We start from the raw sequence: 20,929 nt of genomic DNA, 5'->3' as shown, positions 1-20,929 counted from the left end.
TATATTCAAATCTCTCTCTCCAGTTTCCATGGAACAAGCGTAAAAGGTATGTCCCACTTTAAAACTGGTTTGGGTAGAAGTGTCCTTGTAAATCACAACAATCTGTGCGCGTGTGTGTGTGCGTGTGTGTGTGTGTGTGCGTGTGTGTGTGTGTGTGTGTGTGTGTGTGTGTGTGTGTGTGTGTGTGTGTGTGCGCGTGTGTGTGTGTGCGTGTGTGTGTGTGTGTGTGTGTGTGTGTGAGAGAGAGCAGGTGGGCGGCAGAGAGTGGAGCAACAGGACGCAACACGCTCTGTGGAGCTGAGCTTTGGGAGTGAGTGTGAACCTTGTGAGTTTTTTATTTATTTTCTTTTTAAAATCACGACTCGGGGACTAAACGTCAAAGTTTCTTGTGGTTGATTTATTTATTTGAACTTCTCCTTTCTCTCTCTGGGAACTTCTTAAAGATCCTCAGCAGCAGCAGCAGCGATGAGCGCGTCTGCAGGAACAGGAGTGTTTGTGTTCTCTCTCACGTCCATCCCCGTCTGCTACTTGTTCAACTCCTTCGTTTACAACAACAGGTGAGAGACTGAAGACCCTCATTTATCAACCGTGCGTACGAACAGATTCATGCGTAATGAGTGCGTAAGAACATTCCCACGCAAAGTATGGAATTTATCAACGTGTACTTGTGCTTAGGAACGTGCGTAAATATAAAACAGAAGTAAGTGATATATTTGTGTTAATCTAAGTCTTAAATAGTTGTATCTTCCGACAGCAATCACTTACATAGAGTGTTTGGACTGAAACACGGGTCTGTCAGTCACTCTGCTCTGCTCTGAGCCGAGGAGAAAACTTTTCTCGTATCCTACAACCTTTATCCAATGAGGAGAGAGAACGGCATAAAGGGGCAGTCCTCTCTGTGTGTGCAGCCAAGGGATGCGCCTGAATGTGGTGACGTAGGGACGAGGTCCAATAGATCCATGACGAGGGCGGGGGCTGCTAACTCCATCTGCTGACAAGAAGTTATGGTGCGTTCAGGGCAACTCGTAACTCGTGTTTTTCCGACCTGTGAAGTTGTACCAGTTCGATCTGGTACGAGTTCACGGGTCAGAAGTTACGAGTGGCCGTTATAGTGACTTTCACAGGTAAAACAGGTCGGAGAAACACGAGTTGTGGGTTGCCTGGAACGCTACAAAGTCGTAAGTCGTGACTTGAAGCTGTAACTTACGGTTTAAAAAGCCTGCCTGGAACGCAGCATTAGCCAAAACGACCGGATCGCTTACTTCTGCTTTAATAAAAGAAATAAGCAATCACAAAACAGTGAAAAGAGAGAAGCTGCTTGATTTGATTTCCCTTTCCTCTTCCTTTCCTTTCCTTTCCCTTCTTCCTCCCCTACTTCCTTCCTCCTCAAAAAAAAGAGGAAAGAAAAGAAAAAGACAATCAAACATACAGAAAACAGAACAAAAATAGCAGCAGCATACTAGCACGTGTCACCACTCATTACTCTAATTGATATAAATTAATCATCCTGTTTTTAAGTACTTTTAATAAGATTATGGTATTGCATGTTTTTAAGTCATTCTCCAATAAATTAACAGCTGTTACCGTAGTGCATTGTAATTTGGTGTTGGTTCTGGTTTTTAACTTTCTTTTTTTTTTTTTTTTTTTTTTTTTTTTTTAAGTATATTTTTCGGCTTTTTGCCTTTATTTGATAGTGATGACAGTAGAGATAGACAGGAAATGGGGAGGCAGAGAGAGGGGGAATGACACGCAGGAAAGGTCTGCCCGACGCGGGATTCGAACCGGGGACGCCTGCGGTGAGGACTGTAGCCTCTACATGGGGCGGCCGCTCTACCCACTGCGCTTAACTTTCTAAATATACACACCCCTCTGAGATTGTAATGGCTTTGTCTTAGATTAAACATTTTCTGAATACAGTCGGGCAGCATGTTGTTGTTAATTTTTAACATAAGCTGTGCAGTTTTGAAATTGATTAGTTGGATGCCTATATATAGTCGACTTTGTTTATAAGTCGCATTGCTTTCTTTTTGAAGTAAAAAAAATTGGTTTGGTGATTTAAAAAATTAAAAAAAAAAAAATCTACTTTGTATTTATTTAGTGCTGAAGCTTTCTTCTTTGCTGGGGGCACCGCAGTCCTGACCCTGTCCCTCTCAGTCCGCTTCATGATCAAGAAGAAAGCTCCAACAGACCCTCTCTTCTATGGTAGGAACTCTGAAATACATTTTCAATACTTGTATCGTACATTCCTGGGCTTTATATAAATCAAGATTCAAGTTTCTTTATTTAAGAAATGGGACAATGCATATTACTAATGAGCATTTAAAAAATAAAAAAAAGAAGTAAATATTGAGATTGTAGCTGTATGGCTAATTTCCATCCCTTGCAGGGCCGTTGCTAGGAATTCTGGGCCCCCTTAAAGAATACTAAAGTGGGCCCCTAACTTTTCCTCTTTTTTTTTTCTTAGACTACCGTACGTATGTATTATCGTTTTTTATTTAGCCTTCTTTGTTTTGATGCTAATGCAGCATTACACTGCAAAAACTCAAGTATCTTAGCAAGAATATTTGTCTTATTTCTAGTCAAAATGTAATTTCTAGTCAAAACAAATCTCATTATACTTAAAATAAGACACATCATATTAAAAGTAGCTTGTTTTTAGACACTTTTTACTTCTTTCAAGCAGATTTTCACTTGGAATAAGTAGAAAAATCTGATAGTGGAGCAAGTTTTTCTTCCTTATTACAAGCACAAAAAACTTGCTTTCACTGGCAGATTTTTCTATTTATTGTGAATTTAAGTGAAAATGATCTAAAAACAAGTTAATTTTTAGGTAATGAGTCTTATTTTAAGTGGAAAGAGATTAGTTTTGTCTAGAAATGAGACATTTGGACAAGAAATAAGACAAATATTCTTGGAAAGATGTTGAGTTTTTACAGTGTAGATTATGAGTATTAGTCAGGGTCTTACGCAGAATAAATCAGTCATACAAAGATTAGACTACTGGGGTTTTTTATGGGCCCCACTGGGCGCTGGGCCCCTAGAGTTATCATCACCTTTCTCCCCTATACAACGGCCCTGATCCCTTGTCCCATGGGCAGGTATATAGGTGTAAGATGGGAAGAGAAGAGAAGAGAGGAAGGACAATAAATTACAAAACATTCCAACAACAACCAACGGAATACACAACAATATAGACTTTAAGTTATAGGGATGACACCTGATTAACTAGCTCAATGTTAAAATTCTATTATGAACATGGATTGTACAGTAAAGTGCTCGTAGAAAGTATTCTATGGCAGGATGCCCGGCGTGATAAAGTGCAAGATTATATAGTAAAGTGCTGATTCCTATTGCAGGGATGCCCGTAATAAAGTTCTGGATTGTATTGCAGAAAATGCCCATAATAAAGTATACTAATAAGTGCAAGAATCTGTTGCAGAATACCCGTAGTAAAGTGCATGCAAACAAACAACATATTAAAATACAGCAAGCATACAGCAACTAGACAAAAAATATACTATACTCATTTAATTTGGACCATGTTCACAAATCTGGTTTTCTAATATGCTTTAAGATGTTAGGAGAACATCAGATGTATTTGGGATGTGTGCTGTGGGGTTAAATAACCTGGAGGTGAGGTAAACTGGTAAACTAACTCTGGTCATAACTTACAGTCACTACGCACTTTTATTTTTTATAAGTCAACGCTGCCAATTTGTTGTTTTATATACTTTTATACATCACATTTTATTTTATTTGCTATTGCTATTTTATTATGTATAGTTTGTTCTTTATATTCTTATACTATATGTTGTTATCATCACTGTGTGTCTGTGTAATGCTGCTGCTGCACTGTCATTTCCCAGCTTGGGATCAATAAAGTCTATCTATCTATCTATCTATCTATCTATCTATCTATCTATCTATCTATCTATCTATCTATCTACCCCAAAATGCTTTTTATCTTCTCGTTTACTCAGTGGGAAAACACCATGATATAGAGATGATACTGAACTTAATGCGTTCAGCAGCTGCTTGACTACAACTGCACCAAAGTAGATGAGAATATCACACATCATTTGTATCTGATAAAGGTTTTATAGTGAGGACAGTCACAGCAGCAGGCGGACTGACTGACTCTCCATTTGGCCACTTGGAACGAATTCTGTTTGGACAAAATTCACTTGAAGTGTTGATTCAGTCTTGTTGTAGAAACATTAGAAAGAAAAAATACCTCTACAGCAGTTTATGAACCTTTTCATGCAGCTATCTGGTATCTGGTATAAAAAGTGACACACAGCTACGATGTCTTACTAACTGAGCCGTCTTCTCTCTCTGTGTGCAGTGTTTGCGGCGTATGCGTTCTTCAGCGTGGTGAATCTGATCATCGGGCTGGAGCAGGACAACATCATCGATGGATTTGTGACGTTTTACCTCAGAGAGGTGCGTGATGTCGTTAGTCAGACTCAGTTTGTTTCTCACTGACACACAGTGGTGTCGTCTATGTGATACTCAGGTATACTCAGTATACTCACTGAAAATGCATAAATATTTCAGTATACCCAGTACAACAAAACTATCTAACTAAAGTGTTTTTTTTTGTTTTTTCAAGAAATTTGACCCCTTTTTGTATTATTGTTTGCCCCTTTTTTAAGAGAGAGAAGTTTTGCCACATTTTTCTATAATTTTTTGAGACATTTTACCACTTTTTTGGAGAAATTTTACCACATTATTTCTAAAAAGAAATTGCAAAATCTTACCACTTTTTCTAGAATTCTTTTGAGAAATTGTACTATTTTTTCTCAATTAAAACATTTTTTTTTTAGAAATGTTAAAAAATTTAAAATTTTTAAATTTAAATTTTTAAATTTGTGTTTGCCCCTTTTTTGAGAGAGAGAAATTTTGCCACATTTTTCTGAAAAAAATTGCGAAATCTTACCACTTTTTCTAGAATTATTTTGAGAAATTTTACTATTTTTTTCTCAATTTTAATTATTATAATTTTTTTTTACTATTTCTTAAAAAAAAACTTTTTTTTGGAAATTTTACAACTTTTTTCTAAAAAATCTTAAACTTTTCTTTGTTTATTTTATTTTATTTTTTAAATCTTACAATTTTTTCTAGAAATGTTTCAACTTTTTTGGAGAAATTGTACCACTTTTTCCAGAAATTTCTCTATAATCTTTCAAAAATGTACAGCTAATGATTGTTTGTGTATTTCTGGTGTTTGCTTCAAAATGTTGTCCAATGGGGGTCCGTGGTCTAATTTGTGTCAGTTTTGGGTCCTTGATATAAAAACAGTTAGAGAACCATCAGTCTATGTGATACAAGTATGAACAGTTTACCACCTAAAAAGCAGTTTACCCACTACAACACATTAGACTACACCGCTGCTGACACATCTTATCCACTGTTGCTTCAGGCAGATCCTCATATCAACACAGCCCACGGCCACATGATCTCCTACTGGGACGGCTGCGTGCACTATCTCATGTACCTGCTCATGATCGCTGCCATCACATGGGGGTGAGTAGAGCTGCAACAATTAATCGAACAATAGTCGATTATTAAATTAATCGCCAACTATTCTGATAATCTAATAATCAGTTTGAGTAGTTTTTTTAAAGGAAAAAAGTCCAAATTCTCTGATTCCAGCAGCTTCTTAAATGTGAATATTTCTGGTTTCTTTGTTCCTTTATGACAATAAACCGATTTCAGTGGTGTAGTCTATCAGTACGTTTACATGCAGAGCTTAATCGAGCTATGCTCAAAATTCGATTTTGGCGTCAAGTCGGACTTCTGTCCTTGTCTCAATATACATGCAACTGAGAAAACCGAATAACTGACGGGGTCCATCGCCCCCTCATGCGGCGTCACCCGTTGCTTCAGCGGGTTAATACGCCGCCTGTCCTGTTGACTTCTCTGTCACCTCCTAAAAAACGGAATAAACTTAATAATAAATTCTCAACTGCAGTTCCTGACCAGACGCGTTAGTCTGGGCCGGATGCGCGCTGAGAATAGGATACGGGCTTCCTCTCTCTCTCTCTCTCTCTTTCTCTCTCTCTCTCTCTCTCTCTTTTTTTTGATAAAACACTCTTGCTGGTTGCGCTGTGTGAAATGCATTGAATCGGCGCTGATGTTGGGTTTTTTTCTTTACTTTGCCGGGTTTGGCCGGCTTCTCTGCTCCACTTGGTGCCGTCTCTACTGTTGTGGAGCAGCGCACATGCATTGTCCAGTTATACTCCGATTAAGGTGTTTACATGACGGAGAAAATCGAATTCCAATCGCATTATCTGGGTGTCTTAATCGGAGTTCTCAACTCCGATTTCAGTCGGACTAAGGTGTTTACATGCACTTCAGTTATCCAGTTATAGTCGGATTAAGGCAATAATTCGGTTTTTTCAAGTGTCATGTAAACGTACTGTATGTGATACTATGTGATACTCAGGTTTACTCAGTATATCCACTGAAAATGCATAAATACTTCAGTATAGCCAGTACAACAAAACTATCTAACTAAAGTAAATGTCAATGGTTCTCAAAGTAGGAGGGTTGACAGGGTTCAAGGGGGTCCACTACTTTTTATGGAAATTTTTGTTTTAATTTTTTTTTCTTTTTCTTTTCTTTTTTGAAATTTTTACCTTTTTTCCCAGAATTTTTTTGAGAAATTTTACCAGTGTCTTCTCAATTTTTCTGTTCTACTTTTTACTATTTTTTAAAGAAATTTTACCCATTTTGCTCTAATATTTTGAAAAATGTAACCACTATATCTAGAATTCTTGAGTAATTTTACCAGTTTCTTCTCAATTAAAAAAAAAACTTTTTACTATTTACTATACTATTTTTACTTTTACCACTTTTCCTAGAATTTCTTTGATACATTTTACTAGTTTCTTGTAAAATTTAAAAATTTTTTTTTTTTTTTAAAGAAATTTTACCACTTTTTCTGATTAAATTTCCCAGATTTTTCCAAAAAAATAACATTTTACCACTTTTTTCAAAAAAATGTTTTTAACTTTTTTTATTTATTTTTTTGTGAGAATTTTTACCTTTTTTTTTTTTTAGAAATTTTTCAACTTTTCTGGAGAAATTGTACCACTTTTTTTCCAGAAATTTCTCTATAATCTTTCAAAAATGTACACCTAATTGATTGTTTGCTTCAAAATGTTGTCCAATGGGGGTCCGTGGTCTAATTTGTGTCAGTTTTGGGTCCTTGATATAAAACAGTTAGAGAACCAGCGTCTATGTGATACAAGTATGAACAGTTTACCACCTAGAAAGCAGTTTACCCACTACAACACATTAGACTACACCACTGACTGTATGTATAAATGAAGCTCCAGTTGAAGCGTATGCACTGTCACATGTGTGGAAGTGTAGTAGCCTAGTGTGTTCATCGGGCGCCGTGGTAACAACGTGGTAACGTGTTGTGCACTGCAGGGACAGCTACCGAGCCATCGGACTCTACTGGGTCGGCTCCTTTCTCATGCGTGCCATAGTCTACATTCTTGGGAACGCTGTGGGTAAGTACACTAAAAATATAATGGGATGTTTTTAGAAGTCTGATGTAGGGGAGGGGAGGGGGGACGGCTATACTGTAGCTGCCTGCACATATACACAGACTATACAAGACAAAGTATGTTGGTTAACCTTTATTTAACCAGGCAGAATCAATTAATCAATTAAGAACAAGTTCTTATTTACAATGATGGCCTGACAAGAGGCATAAGCTTCTTGAGGGGGAGGGGGAGGTGGGCTGTGAGGGAGAAAAGATAGGTTAAAGGACAATAGCAAATATGCACAACTATACAAACATATGTGAACCCTTTGAATCTCCGAGTTTCCTGCATTAATTGCTTTGTTTTCCATTGCAGACCTGGAGTTTGCCACTCCACAAGACTAATGGGAAAATGTTTTGTGGACTGATGACTCTAAGACTTAATTTTTTTGTATTTTTTATACGTATGGTGTAAAAATGGCGTTTATTTATTTATTCTTTTTACTTATTTTGCACGAACATGTCATTTAAAACAGCATGAACAATCATGATGACTGTGATGTGCAAAGGGGAGGTATGAAACCCAAAAGGGCTTATATGAAAGTTAAAAACAAGAACATATAGTGAATAATTAAACGATAACGGAAAATAAGTGGAAAAGTAAGTGATTATACAGTAAATATAGGGAAGTGAGAAAAAATACACACATGAACGAATAATACAAAACAATAATAATGAATGTAATAATGAGAAAAAGAAGAAAAACATGAAATCATGTTTACATGGTACATGGTTTGACTGATGAGGTTCTTTTTGAGCGCCTTTTTAAATGATATACTTGTTCTTGCCGCTGTATTTATATTATATTTATATATATTTTTATTTCCATTGCTGTATAGAAATGAAACGTGTGATTTGTGTCGTTGCCACGGTGAAGATTCAACCTCGTTCTGTCTTTTCTCTGCAGGGAAATACGGGACGCAGTTCAGCCCTCTGTTCCTCCTCCACATGCTCTACACCTCAGTGTCCGTGTGGGCCTGTTTCCGCATCTTCAGCCAGCCGCGCTCACTGGACGTCCAGCCGACAGTGAGTCAGCATCAAAACCTCTGCCTCTTATAATATATTACATAATAAATACAAGATTTAATTGAGATTTAAGATTTAAGATCTTTTAGAGGCAAATTCATGCAAAACTGCGTTGCCTTCAGGGACAGTTTTTCATCAACAGTCTCTGTATTTACCTCTAAAACAACTCTGTGTGGTAACGTTGTGTTATTATCTCATAGCGTGGTGAATGTGCAGCTCACAACTTGTCCACCAGAGCGTTGTGGAGTTGTTGGATTGTGTATTTGATGAGTTTGATGAGGGAAACCAAGAAATCCCATAATGAGCCTCCGTAGCGTAGCTCTGAGCAGCTCACGGCTCTGCTCCACTGTTCTAAAAACAGCTTGCACCGACAATTAAAGGTAACAAACCTACTGCTATGACTATAGGGATTATGGCAATGGGCCAATTTGACAAACTGTTGAACTATCCCTTTAACAAAACAGGAAAAGCAGGATACAGTTCTGACGTTGCAGCACAAACACCTATATCAATCTGTGTCGCCAACATACATACATAACTATCAATGGACTGTCATGTGTTTATCTGCATCATTAGATATAGATAAAAGTGTGTTGTCTTCCTGTTGTGTGATTGAGAAACATCTGTAACATCTGTCTCATCTGTCTCTGTCTCGTCCTTCAGGCCGACAGAAGACAGAGTTTACTCCACAGACCTCTGGACCTGCTCTTCATCATCTACCTCCTCGCTGCTCTGGCCTTCTGCGTCTTCAGAGGTCTGGTAAGAAACAGTCACTGTGTACACACACACACTGCACTGTCCTTCAGACATAGACGGTAAAGAGAATGGCCGTAGCACCGTGACGTCACCCATTGGTTTGGGGGAGTCTGTTTTGTGCCGCTACTACGGGGGTTTGAGCTGCGCCATGTTGCCATATTTGGAGCGGTGCGGCCGTTAGCCGGCCGAGAGCCCGCCCACTGGCCTCGAAGCAGCGGTCTCCGGACCTGTCACTCAACGTTTCCGCGCCCTAATTGGCCAGAACTTTAAACCTAATAACAGTAAAACGGTAGAGTTAAAAAACAATCCCCCCCCCCCTCAGAGTGTGTGCGGGGGTAGAAACTATCGGTTGAGACCAAAAAACGTTCTGACACCAGGCTTTGATCATGTTTATTGAGGATGTAAAGTCGGCTATTTTAACATGGGGGTCTATGGAGAATGCTGCTTTCTGACACCAGCCCCTAGAGGAAGAAGAGGGGATTGCAGTTTGTTGAACGAGGAAGTGACTTCACTTCTCAGACCGACAACTGCCCCCTTGACTTCAGACTCTGTGTGTGTGTGTGTTTCAGGTTGCTCTGGACTGCTCCAGTCAAAGTTGTCAGGACTACACCCGACAGTACGAGCCGTACCTGAGAGACCCATCAGCCTATCCTAAAGTTCAGGTAACCATGGTGACCTGATGTTACAGTAAAGGGATAGTTCAACATTTTGTCAAATTGCCCCCCATTGCCATAATCCCTATAGTCATAGCAGTAGGTTTGTTACCTTTAATTGTCGGTGCAAGCTGTTTTTAGAACGGCGGAGCAGAGCCGTGAGCTGCTCAGAGCTACGCTACGGAGGCTCATTATGGGATTTCTTGGTTTCCCTCATCAAACTCATCAAATACACAATCCAACAACTCCACAACACTCTGGTGGACAAGTTGTGAGCTGCACATTCACCACGCTATGAGATAATAACACAACGTTACCACACAGAGTTGTTTTAGAGGTAAATACAGAGACTGTTGATGAAAAACTGTCCCTGAAGGCAACGTGCATCAGCGGTTTTGCATGAATTTCCCTCTAAAACAACTCTGTGTGGTAACGTTGTGTTATTATCTCATAGCGTGGTGAATGTGCAGCTCACAACTTGTCCACCAGAGCGTTGTGGAGTTGTTGGATTGTGTATTTGATGAGTTTGATGAGGTGAAACCAAGGGTAACACTTTACACTAAGGTACACAAAATTAGAGTAGTTAATGAGTAACTAATGAAGAACTAATGAGGAACTAATGAGTAGTTAGTGAGGAATTGAGCTACACAAAATTACAGTAGTTACTGAGGAACTAAGGTACACAAAATTACAATAGTTACTGAGGAACTACTGATTAATTAACTATTAGTTAATGGTCAGTTCTTCAGGAACCCCTGATCAAATTTCAGAGGAGTAGTTAATGAGGAACTAATGCGTAGTTAGTTAGGGAACTGAGATACACAAAATTAGAGTAGTTACTGAGGAACTAATGATTAACTAACTATTAGTTAATGGTCAGTTCTTCAGGAACCCCTGATCAAATTTCAGAGGAGTAGTTAATGAGGAACTAATGAGGAACTATTAATGATCAGTTCTTCATTAACTCATGATCAAATTTCATAGAAAGTTAATCACAACTTGATGATTAGTGAACTAGTTACTTCATCAGTACAGAATCATTACTCAGTAACATGTCCAGTAGTTAACCTTTATGACCTAAAGTGACACATAATGAGTGGTTTTTCATTTCTTCATCTTCATCTTTACATTAGTAGTTCCTTAAAAAATCACAGACAGCAGGATTCTTGAGAAGATTTTATTCATTAATTTCAGACCACATACACATCAATATGACCATCCATGTTGCCTTTGAAATAAATATGATAGTTTGTCACATGTTTGGTAGGCTAAATGAATGTATCATGGGGCTGTGTAGTACTGTATACTGATCACACCGTGGTTCACAGTAAAGTTGTTTGAGGTGCACAAAATTTAGAGTAGTTATTTACTATGAAACAAATTTGGAATGAATGAGGAACTCACTATTAGTTAATGGTGAGTTATTCAGTAACTCCTAATCAAATTACTGAGGAACTAACTATTAATTAATCATTAGTTACCCTTTTTGTGTACCTTAAGGTAAAGTGAGACATCAAAATGAGTAGGTAATGAGTACTGAATCATTACTTAGTCATTAGTTACCCTTTTTGTGTACCTTATAGTAAAGTGAGAAATCAAATTGAGTAGGTAATGAGTACTGAATCATTAGTTACCCTTTTTGTGTACCTTATAGTAAAGTGAGAAATCAAATTGAGTAGGTAATGAGTACTGAATCATTAGTTACCCTTTTTGTGTACCTTATAGTAAAGTGAGACATCAATATGAGTAGGTAATAAGTACTGAATCATTACCTAGTCATTAGTTACTATTTTTGTGTAAGGTACACAAACATTACAGTAGTTACTGATGAACTAATGAAGAACCAAAATAATCATTTGCCTCTATGTGCACCAAAATAACTTTTGTCTTCACGGGCACCAAAATAAGATTTTACCTGCACAGGTACACCAAAATAACATTTTTTTTATGTCCACACACAAGAAAATATGATAGAATGTAAAAAAAAATAATAATAAAAAGAGAAAGAAAAGAAAAGAAAAACCTTTGTAGCTTTCTTGTTTTAATAATAGCCTAATAAAAAATAACAAGTGTGTAGCGTCCCCAGCTAAATGATGGTCACAAATGATGAAACTGATGGTTCACATTCCTTCATTCCATGGACCGTATTCAGTTGCAGACACACCGTAAGAGCTATGAGAAGAAAATAAAATACAGTTACCTTTCCTTTTACATAAATGAAATTATTTTTAACTGCTTTTATCACATAAACAATCATAATAATAATAATAATAATAATAAATTTAATTTGTAATGCACTTTTCATCGGCACGATCTCAAAGTGCTACAATTGTTAAAACAAGGTAGGGAAAGTAGAGTTAAAAACAGGGTAGAAGGAAGAGTTAAAAATGTTAAAAACAGGGTAAAGGAAATAAAAACATGCTCAATGTAAGTTGACTCCCTTTTTATCTATTTAATCAAAAGACAATATCCAAATGGAGTGCTGTATTACCATGAAATAAATATTTTTAACCGTTTGTTTTTAATCCAATAAACTGTTTTTAACCTTACCAGACCTCACATCAAACAGACAAAACAGTCCTGTTGCATTAATAAAACAATCAACGAGTTAGCTTAGCTTTATCTCACTTCAATGTATTGAAGTGAGATGGAGCTAAGCTAAGCTAACTAAGCCGAGCTGGCCAATGCTAATAGCTACCGCTAACCACAACATGTTCCATACATGAGACTATCAACGGCGACCAAACTCGAGCCGGACATAAATATAACATGAAAAGGTAACAAAAACAAACCTTGTGCCCCTTATTAGCCAGGTGCTAGGGCGTTTCATGTAAGTTAGGCACACTTTTAGCATTGAAGACACTCTGGCCTTGCAGACACACTGCCGGTAAAATCCGTAGCACCGGAAGTTTATGAGGTCTCGGCGAGACGCTTTCAAAATAAAAGCACTGAATATAACGTCGGCTTAATATATAAGAAATAAAGCCCTGACCTTGACTAATGTTCAGAAACTAAATAAATAAACATAAAAACAACAAATGAAGTAATGTTCTTATCATAAAGGTCATTTACAAAGTGTCATTTGTCTTTTATTTTGGAAACGAGATCATCATTTCCTGTGCATCTTTACTGTGAGGAGCAGTGAATTCACTTGGCACAAGAGAAGCAATTGACCATGCCACAAGAGAAGCAATGGACCATGCAGGGAAAAGCAAAAGAAGGAAAATCCCATTTCGACGATATCTCGAGGATGAGGGTGTGACCGTACAGTGATATTTTAATGGTATCTGTCTTTTTTTTTTTTTTGGAAGATGTGTAAGATGACTCCTCAAATTTTACTATGCTAACTTTCTCCAAAGTGACCTAGCATAGCATCGATGCTATGGTCGGTTAACAGAATGTAGCATTGATGCTACACTTGCACACGTTGTACAAAACATTAAATAACCTGTTAACTGCATCTGAATGGCGGGATTCTTTGCTTTCCGAGGGTCCTTCAATGGTGCCTCTATGAAAGTATGCTCAAGTGTTGCATTGATGCTAGCTCGGTTTAGCTCTGTTCCCTTACCATGTGGTTACATGACGCATATCGTCCCTTGTTGTCATAGAGGCACCATTCAAAAAATCCAGTGATTCAGATGCTGTTCACAACTCGTCTCTATCATTACGGTTCATAAGTTATTAAATATTGACAAAAATGTGCAACCTCAGCATCAATGCTATACTCGGTTTAGCTTCTCTTCCAGTGTCACGTGTTGTCGTTGACGCACCATTCAAGGACCCTCGGAAAGCGGATAACCCCCCGATTCAGATGCTGTTCACAGCTCGTCTCTATCATAAACGGTTCATAAGTTATTTAATGTTTTGTAAAACATGTGCAAGCGTAGCATCAATGTAACGTTCGGTTAACCAAACTACGGTCGGTTTTAGAGGGCTAAATTCACTTTGGACAAAGTTATCTTACAGTAAATTTGAGGAGCAATCTTACCGAATTTGTATATATATATAAAAAAAGAGAGAGATACCATTAAAATGTACTTATACTGTACGGTCACATCCTCATCCTCGAGATATAGAACGTCTCTGATATAGTTGAGATGGGAGCTTCTGCTCTTCCTTGCTCTGTCCATTACTTCTCTCATCGTCGTCAAATGAATTCACTGCTCCTCACAGTAAAGCTGCACAGGTGAGCCACCGGAATTGAAGATCTTGTTTCCAAAATAAAAGACAAATGACTTTTTTTTTTAAGCAAGTAAGTTACAAAGGTTTTTGTTGTTGTTTTACATTCTATGTTATTTTGGTGCACATGGAGGCAAATGATTATTTTGGTTCCTCATTAGTTCATCAGTAACTACTGTAATGTTTGTGTACCTTACACAAAAATAGTAACTAATGATTCAGTAATGATTCAGTACTTATTACCTACTCATTTTTATGTCTCACTTTACTATAAGGTACACAAAAAGAGTAACTAATGATTCAGTACTCATTACCTAGTCATTTTGATGTCTCACTTTACTATAAGGTACACAAAAAGGGTAACTAATGATTCAGTACTCATTACCTAGTCATTTTGATGTCTCACTTTACTATAAGGTACACAAAAAGGGTAACTAATGATTCAGTACTCATTACCTACTCAATTTGATTTCTCACTTTACTATAAGGTACACAAAAAGGGTAACTAATGACTAAGTAATGATTCAGTACTCATTACCTACTCATTTTGATGTCTCACTTTACCTTAAGGTACACAAAAAGGGTAACTAATGATTAATTAATAGTTAGTTCCTCAGTAATTTGATTAGGAGTTACTGAATAACTCACCATTAACTAATAGTGAGTTCCTCATTCATTCCAAATTTGTTTCATAGTAAATAACTACTCTAAATTTTGTGCACCTCAAACAACTTTACTGTGAACCACGGTGTGATCAGTATACAGTACTACACAGCCCCATGATACATTCATTTAGCCTACCAAACATGTGACAAACTATCATATTTATTTCAAAGGCAACATGGATGGTCATATTGATGTGTATGTGGTCTGAAATTAATGAATAAAATCTTCTCAAGAATCCTGCTGTCTGTGATTTTTTAAGGAACTACTAATGTAAAGATGAAGATAAAGAAATGAAAAACCACTCATTATGTGTCACTTTAGGTCATAAAGGTTAACTACTGGACATGTTACTGAGTAATGATTCTGTACTGATGAAGTAACTAGTTCACTAATCATCAAGTTGTGATTAACTTTCTATGAAATTTGATCATGAGTTAATGAAGAACTGATCATTAATAGTTCCTCATTAACTACTCCTCTGAAATTTGATCAGGGGTTCCTGAAGAACTGACCATTAACTAATAGTTAATTAATCAGTAGTTCCTCAGTAACTACTGTAATTTTGTGTAGCTTAGTTCCTCAGTAACTACTGTAATTTTGTGTAGCTTAGTTCCTCACTAACTACTCATTAGTTCCTCATTAGTTCTTCATTAGTTACTCATTAACTACTCTAATTTTGTGTACCTTAGTGTAAAGTGTTACCAAACCAAGAAATCCCATAATGAGCCTCCGTAGCGTAGCTCTGAGCAGCTCACGGCTCTGCTCCGCCGTTCTAAAAACAGCTTGCACCGACAATTAAAGGTAACGAACCTACTGCTATAGCAATTATGGTGAGAGGAGGATCTGACTAAATGTTGAACTGTCCCTTTAAACATGTCGGAGCTCTATAGCTACACTCACACAAGTCTGAGGCAGTGAAGTGTGTGTCCATGTGTCTTAGATGCTGGTGAGCATGCTGTACTCTGGCCCCTACTACGTCATGGCTGTCTATGGGCTGGTGGTGCCGGGCTGTGATTGGCTGCCTGATCTGACGCTCGTCCACTCAGGAGCTCTGGCTCAGGTACGTTCACCTGCTGGCTCGCCTGGTGGTAAAGTCTGGATGTTACTGTATCATTGCTGTGCTTTTTCTGTTCTAAATCAAACATATTTGGAAAAAACTCATTCATTTTTGTTCACAACAGGTTAATCTACAATCTGTAGAGATTATCTATAAGAAAGCCATTATTCTCAGTGCTGTTATAGTTTTACTGATAGATAGACAGACAGACAGACAGACAGACAGACAGACAGACAGACAGACACAAACATCAGATGGATGGATGGACGGACGGACAGATAGATAGAACGATAGATAGAACGATAGAACGATAGATAAATAGAACGATAGATAGATAGATAGATAGATAGATAGATAGATAGATAGATAGATAGATAGATAGATAGAACGATAGAACGACAGATAGATAGATAGATAGATAGATAGATAGATAGATAGATAGATAGATAGATAGATAGATAGATAGATAGATAGATAGATAGATAGAACGATAGATAGATAGATAGAACGATAGATAGATAGATAGATAGATAGAACGATAGATAGATAGAACGATAGATAGATAGAACGATAGATAGATAGAACGATAGATAGAACGATAGATAGATAGATAGATAGATAGATAGATAGATAGATAGATAGATAGATAGATAGATAGATAGATAGATAGATAGATAGATAGATAGAAACTTTATTGATCCCTTTGGGAAATCTGAACAATAAAGTTTTTCCCTTCTCAGTGTGTAAAGAGCTCAGTGTTGTTTTATTCGAAGTCGATGAGGTCGACGCGTCGGTCTGACCTCGGTTCAGGTGAATCAGTGACAAACACACGGTCTGTTCGTGTGTGTGTGTGTGTGTCTGAGCTGAGGATAAAGGCTGCAGCTGACTTCAGACCAGCAGGAACGCTGGTATTGGTGGTATTCACTTAAATGTCAGCTGTTCGTCCGTCCGATGCTATAAATAAAGACGGCCGTCGGTGCTGCGACAGCCGGTTGCTATGCCGACACGTCATCCGTCTCTTTTTGGTGACTTCCTCTGAAAAGGTGACGGACAGGTCCAGGATCAGTTCAGAGGATCTAAAGTTTTATCTCAGACTAGTTTGTTGTTTTACTGTTGTCTTTTCTTTTATTCATTCATTCATTCAGACAGAGTGAAGTCTCTTGTGTTTTGTAGATTATAATTAGATTAGAAAGAACTGTATTCGTCCAGAAGGAAATTCTTATGCCAGGCAACTGGACTTCAAGTCAAAGCTTTATTGTCAATTCCACAATATGTACGGGACATATAGATGTAGTAGTAGTAGACTTTTATTATTAGACTCAAGGTCCATTCAAAAAAAGACAAACAAACACAAATACAAATTTAAAAGAGACAGTCATACCAGTGTTTCAAATCGAATCGAAATTGTGTTTCTCTCAGACCCTTGGTGCAAAAAGTAAATAAACAAACAGTAAAAACAAACTGCAATCTGCAATCTAAAATAAATATGACTGGGAGCCTATAAAAAAAACAAAAAACTAGTAAACAATAAGGTAGAAGGCACAATAGCAGCAGTAGTAAGTAAGTAAGTAGTAGAAAGTGCAAAAGAATCACAGTAGTGCAAGTATTGTCCTAATACTTGTATATACACTGCAAAAACTCAAATATCTTACCAAGAATATTTGTCTTATTTCTCATCAAAATGTAATTTCTAGTCAAAACAAATCTCATTCTACCTAAAATAAGACTCATCATATTAAAAAGTAGCTTGTTTTTAGACACTTTTTACTTCTTTAAAGGATATTTTCACTTAAAATAAGTAGAAAAATCTGATAGTGGAGCAAGTTTTTCTTTCTTATTACAAGCACAAAAAACTTGCTTTGACTGGCAGATTTTTCTATTTATTTCAGGTGAAAATTTGTTTGAAACAAGTGAAAATTATCCAAAAACAAATGAATTTTTAGGTGACAGGTCTTATTTTAAGTGGAAAGAGATTAGTTTTGAGTAAAAATGAGACATTTTGACAAGAAATAAGACAAATATTCTTGGTGAGATATTTGAGTTTTTGCAGTGTATATAATACTTGACTTGTATTCATAGACATTCCTCCTCTTAACCAAGGGGCTTCATCAGTTCAACAAAGAGGAAATAATAATAATTATATATTTATATAATATATAAATGTAATAAAAACATAACCTACAATGCCTACAATAAAAATACACAATACAATACAATACTAGTGCAACAAACAGTTTGTATGAACTGTACGAGTGCAGGTCGTTTCAAACCGACTTTATTCATAAATTAAAACTCTGTCTTTGCTGATGTTTGTGTCTGTCTGTCTGTCTGTCTGTCTGTCTGTCTGTCTATCTATCTATCTATCTATCTATCTATCTATCTATCTATCTATCTATCTATCTATCTTCTTATTTTTCTCTTTCTTTCTTTCTTTCTTTTTTTCTTTCTTTCTTTCTTTCTTTCTTTCTTTCTTTCTTTCTTTCTACCCCCTTTCTCTGTCTTTTTACTTCTTTCTTTCTCTCTGTATTTCTTTCTATCTTTCTTTCTTTCTTTCTCTCTCTTTCTTTCTTTCTACCCTCTTTGCATCTTTTTACTTCTTGCTTTCTTTCTTTCTACCCCTCTCTATCGTTAGCTATGTACCTCTTTCTATCTATTCATCCCCTATCTCTTTCTTTCTTTCTTTCTTTCTTTCTACCCCTTATATCTGTCTTTTTTACTTCTTTCTTCCTTACTACCCCTCTATCTCTGTCTCTTTCTATCGATCCATCATGCTTCTTTTTCTAGTTCATAAATTACTGTAAAACTCTGTCTTTGCTCTGATGTTTGTGTCTATCTATCTATCTATTTTCTTATTTTTCTCTTTCTTTCTTTCTTTCTTTCTTTCTTTCTTTCTTTCTTTCTTTCTACCCATCTCTCTCTATCTCTGTCTCTTTCTATCGATCCATCCCCCTCTGGCTTTCTTTCTTTCTACCCCTCTGTCTTTTTACTTTCTTACTTTCTTTCTTTCTTTCTTTCTACCCGCTTTTTAAAACTTTTTTCTTCCTTACCACCCCCTTTCTTTCTTTCTTTCTTTCTTTCTTTCTTTCTTTCTTTCTTTCTTTCTTTCTTTCTTTCTTTCTTCAGACTCTTCAACTGTTGCACATGCAATATTTCAACAATTTCTTCTACCTTTTTTCTTGCTGCGTTCAGCATTCACACGCACTTCCTGCTGGAAATGCTTCTTTTTCTAGCTCATAAATTACTGTAAAACCCTGTCTTTGCTCTGATGTTTGTGTGTCTGTGATGTGATGTGTGTGTGTCTGTGATGTGATGTTTGTGTGTCTGTGTCTGTGATGTTTGTGTGTCTGTGTTTCAGGCCCAGTTCTCTCACATCGGAGCGTCTCTTCACACCCGGACGCCGTTCTCCTACCGAGTCCCGGCCGAGCGCCAGCCGCTGTTCCTGCTGCTGAACGTCCTGTACACGCTGCTGCCTCAGCTGCTCTGCTACCGCTGCTGCTGCAGACCGCAGCTGTTCAGTCGCACAGCAACACACAACAAGGCTGACTGACACACACATAGACACACATGCCTGAATAAAAGGCTGAAACATTTTACACAAGTGCTACTGTTTATTAGCAGTTGCTATTTCTGGAGAAGGAGAAGGAGATGCCATCTGTACACTGCAAAAACTCAAAATCTTTCCAAGAATATTTGTCTTATTTCTTGTCAAAATGTCTCATTTCTAGTCAAAACGAATCTCTTTCCACTTAAAATAAGACTCATCACCTAAAATCTACTTGTTTTTAGATAATTCTCACTTGTTTGAAACAAATTTTCACTTGAAATAAGTAGAAAAATCTGCCAGTGAAAGCAGGTTTTTTGTGCTTGTAATAAGAAAGAAAAACTTGATCCACTGTCAGATTTTTCTACTTATTTCAAGTGAAAATCTGCTTGAAAGAATTGAAAAGTGTCTAAAAACAAGTTACTTTTTAATGTGATGAGTCTTGTTTTAAGTATAATTAGATTTGTTTTGACTAGAAATGCCATTTTGACTAGAAATAAGACAAATATTCTTGGTAAGATATTTGAGTTTTTGCAGTGTAACCATGGTGACAAAGTGGGGGAACTGGAAAAACACACACAAACACAAACACACACACAAACTATGTCAACAGAGTTTGTATGTCGTCGTCTGCTGCTGCTTATTTTCCAAACTGTGACAGTATGAACAGTGAACACTAGAGGGCGTCATGTAACAGAGGATTAAACTACTGAACTTTATTCTTATTGTTCTGTTATTTTATAAACATGTTTGATTGTTGAGAGTGAGTCGTTGTTTCTTTGTATGAATAAATCATTCATTCCTCTGGGTTTTATTCATTAAAAATGTCCATGAATTTAATCTTCCTTTTTTTTCACAAATTTTATTGTACATTTCTAATACTTACATAGGCTCTCAATTACATATATTGCATTTTTTTTTTCTACAAGGCACCATTTGTTTTATAAATAAAATCGACAAGACTTTATATAACCCAGTGTTGAGCAAGTGGAAGTAAAAGAAGTGAACCAAACTCACCACCACTAACGACCAGAGTAGCTGCTGCTGTGGTTTATTTATTATGGGATGTGTTGTAGCACCCTCTTCTGACCAGACAGTGTCAATACAAAAGCCTCCACAGCCAACAACACACACTCAAACACCCACACACACACACATTCAGTCATCCTCTAGTTCGCTCCAAATAAACACAAAAGTTTAGATTTTCAATAAATTCTGTTTTATTATAATAAAAATACATTTTATATATTATCCAAACACAAAATGCAAAAAACATTTCAGGTGTAGAAAAATGAGAAAGACACAAACACACACATACAGTATCTTTCCGTGGACGTCGGTGTCATTGTGTATGAACCTGTTAGATCCAGTAGAAACAGCTGTTTTTAACACTAAATAAATACTTTTTTTTATTTATTTATTATTATTTATTTATTCCACTTTGGTTCAGAGAATTCACCTTACAAATCAACAATACATAAGTGGGTTTTTCC

At 36.8% G+C, this 20,929-nt stretch overlaps 1 protein-coding gene across 1 annotated transcript; it reads left to right on the top strand.

The window, feature by feature from the left end:
* Positions 1–465: 465 nt before the first annotated feature.
* LOC311008037 (transmembrane 6 superfamily member 1-like) lies at positions 466–19,442 on the top strand (the record flags this gene model as incomplete). Its single annotated transcript, XM_084001471.1, has 10 exons — positions 466–557; positions 2,099–2,202; positions 4,346–4,443; positions 5,423–5,526; positions 7,441–7,523; positions 8,466–8,584; positions 9,248–9,343; positions 9,910–10,002; positions 15,779–15,898; positions 19,251–19,442. The coding sequence occupies 10 exons, from the start codon at positions 466–468 to the stop codon at positions 19,440–19,442; spliced, it is 1,101 nt and encodes a 366-aa protein (XP_083857597.1).
* Between the last annotated feature and the right edge of the window lie 1,487 nt (positions 19,443–20,929).

Source organism: Trachurus trachurus (assembly GCF_905171665.1).
Source record: "Trachurus trachurus genome assembly, chromosome: 3".
Classification (NCBI taxonomy): domain Eukaryota; kingdom Metazoa; phylum Chordata; class Actinopteri; order Carangiformes; family Carangidae; genus Trachurus; species Trachurus trachurus.
Note: the sequence above shows the minus strand (reverse complement) of the source record. Positions and strands in the feature narration are given on the sequence as shown.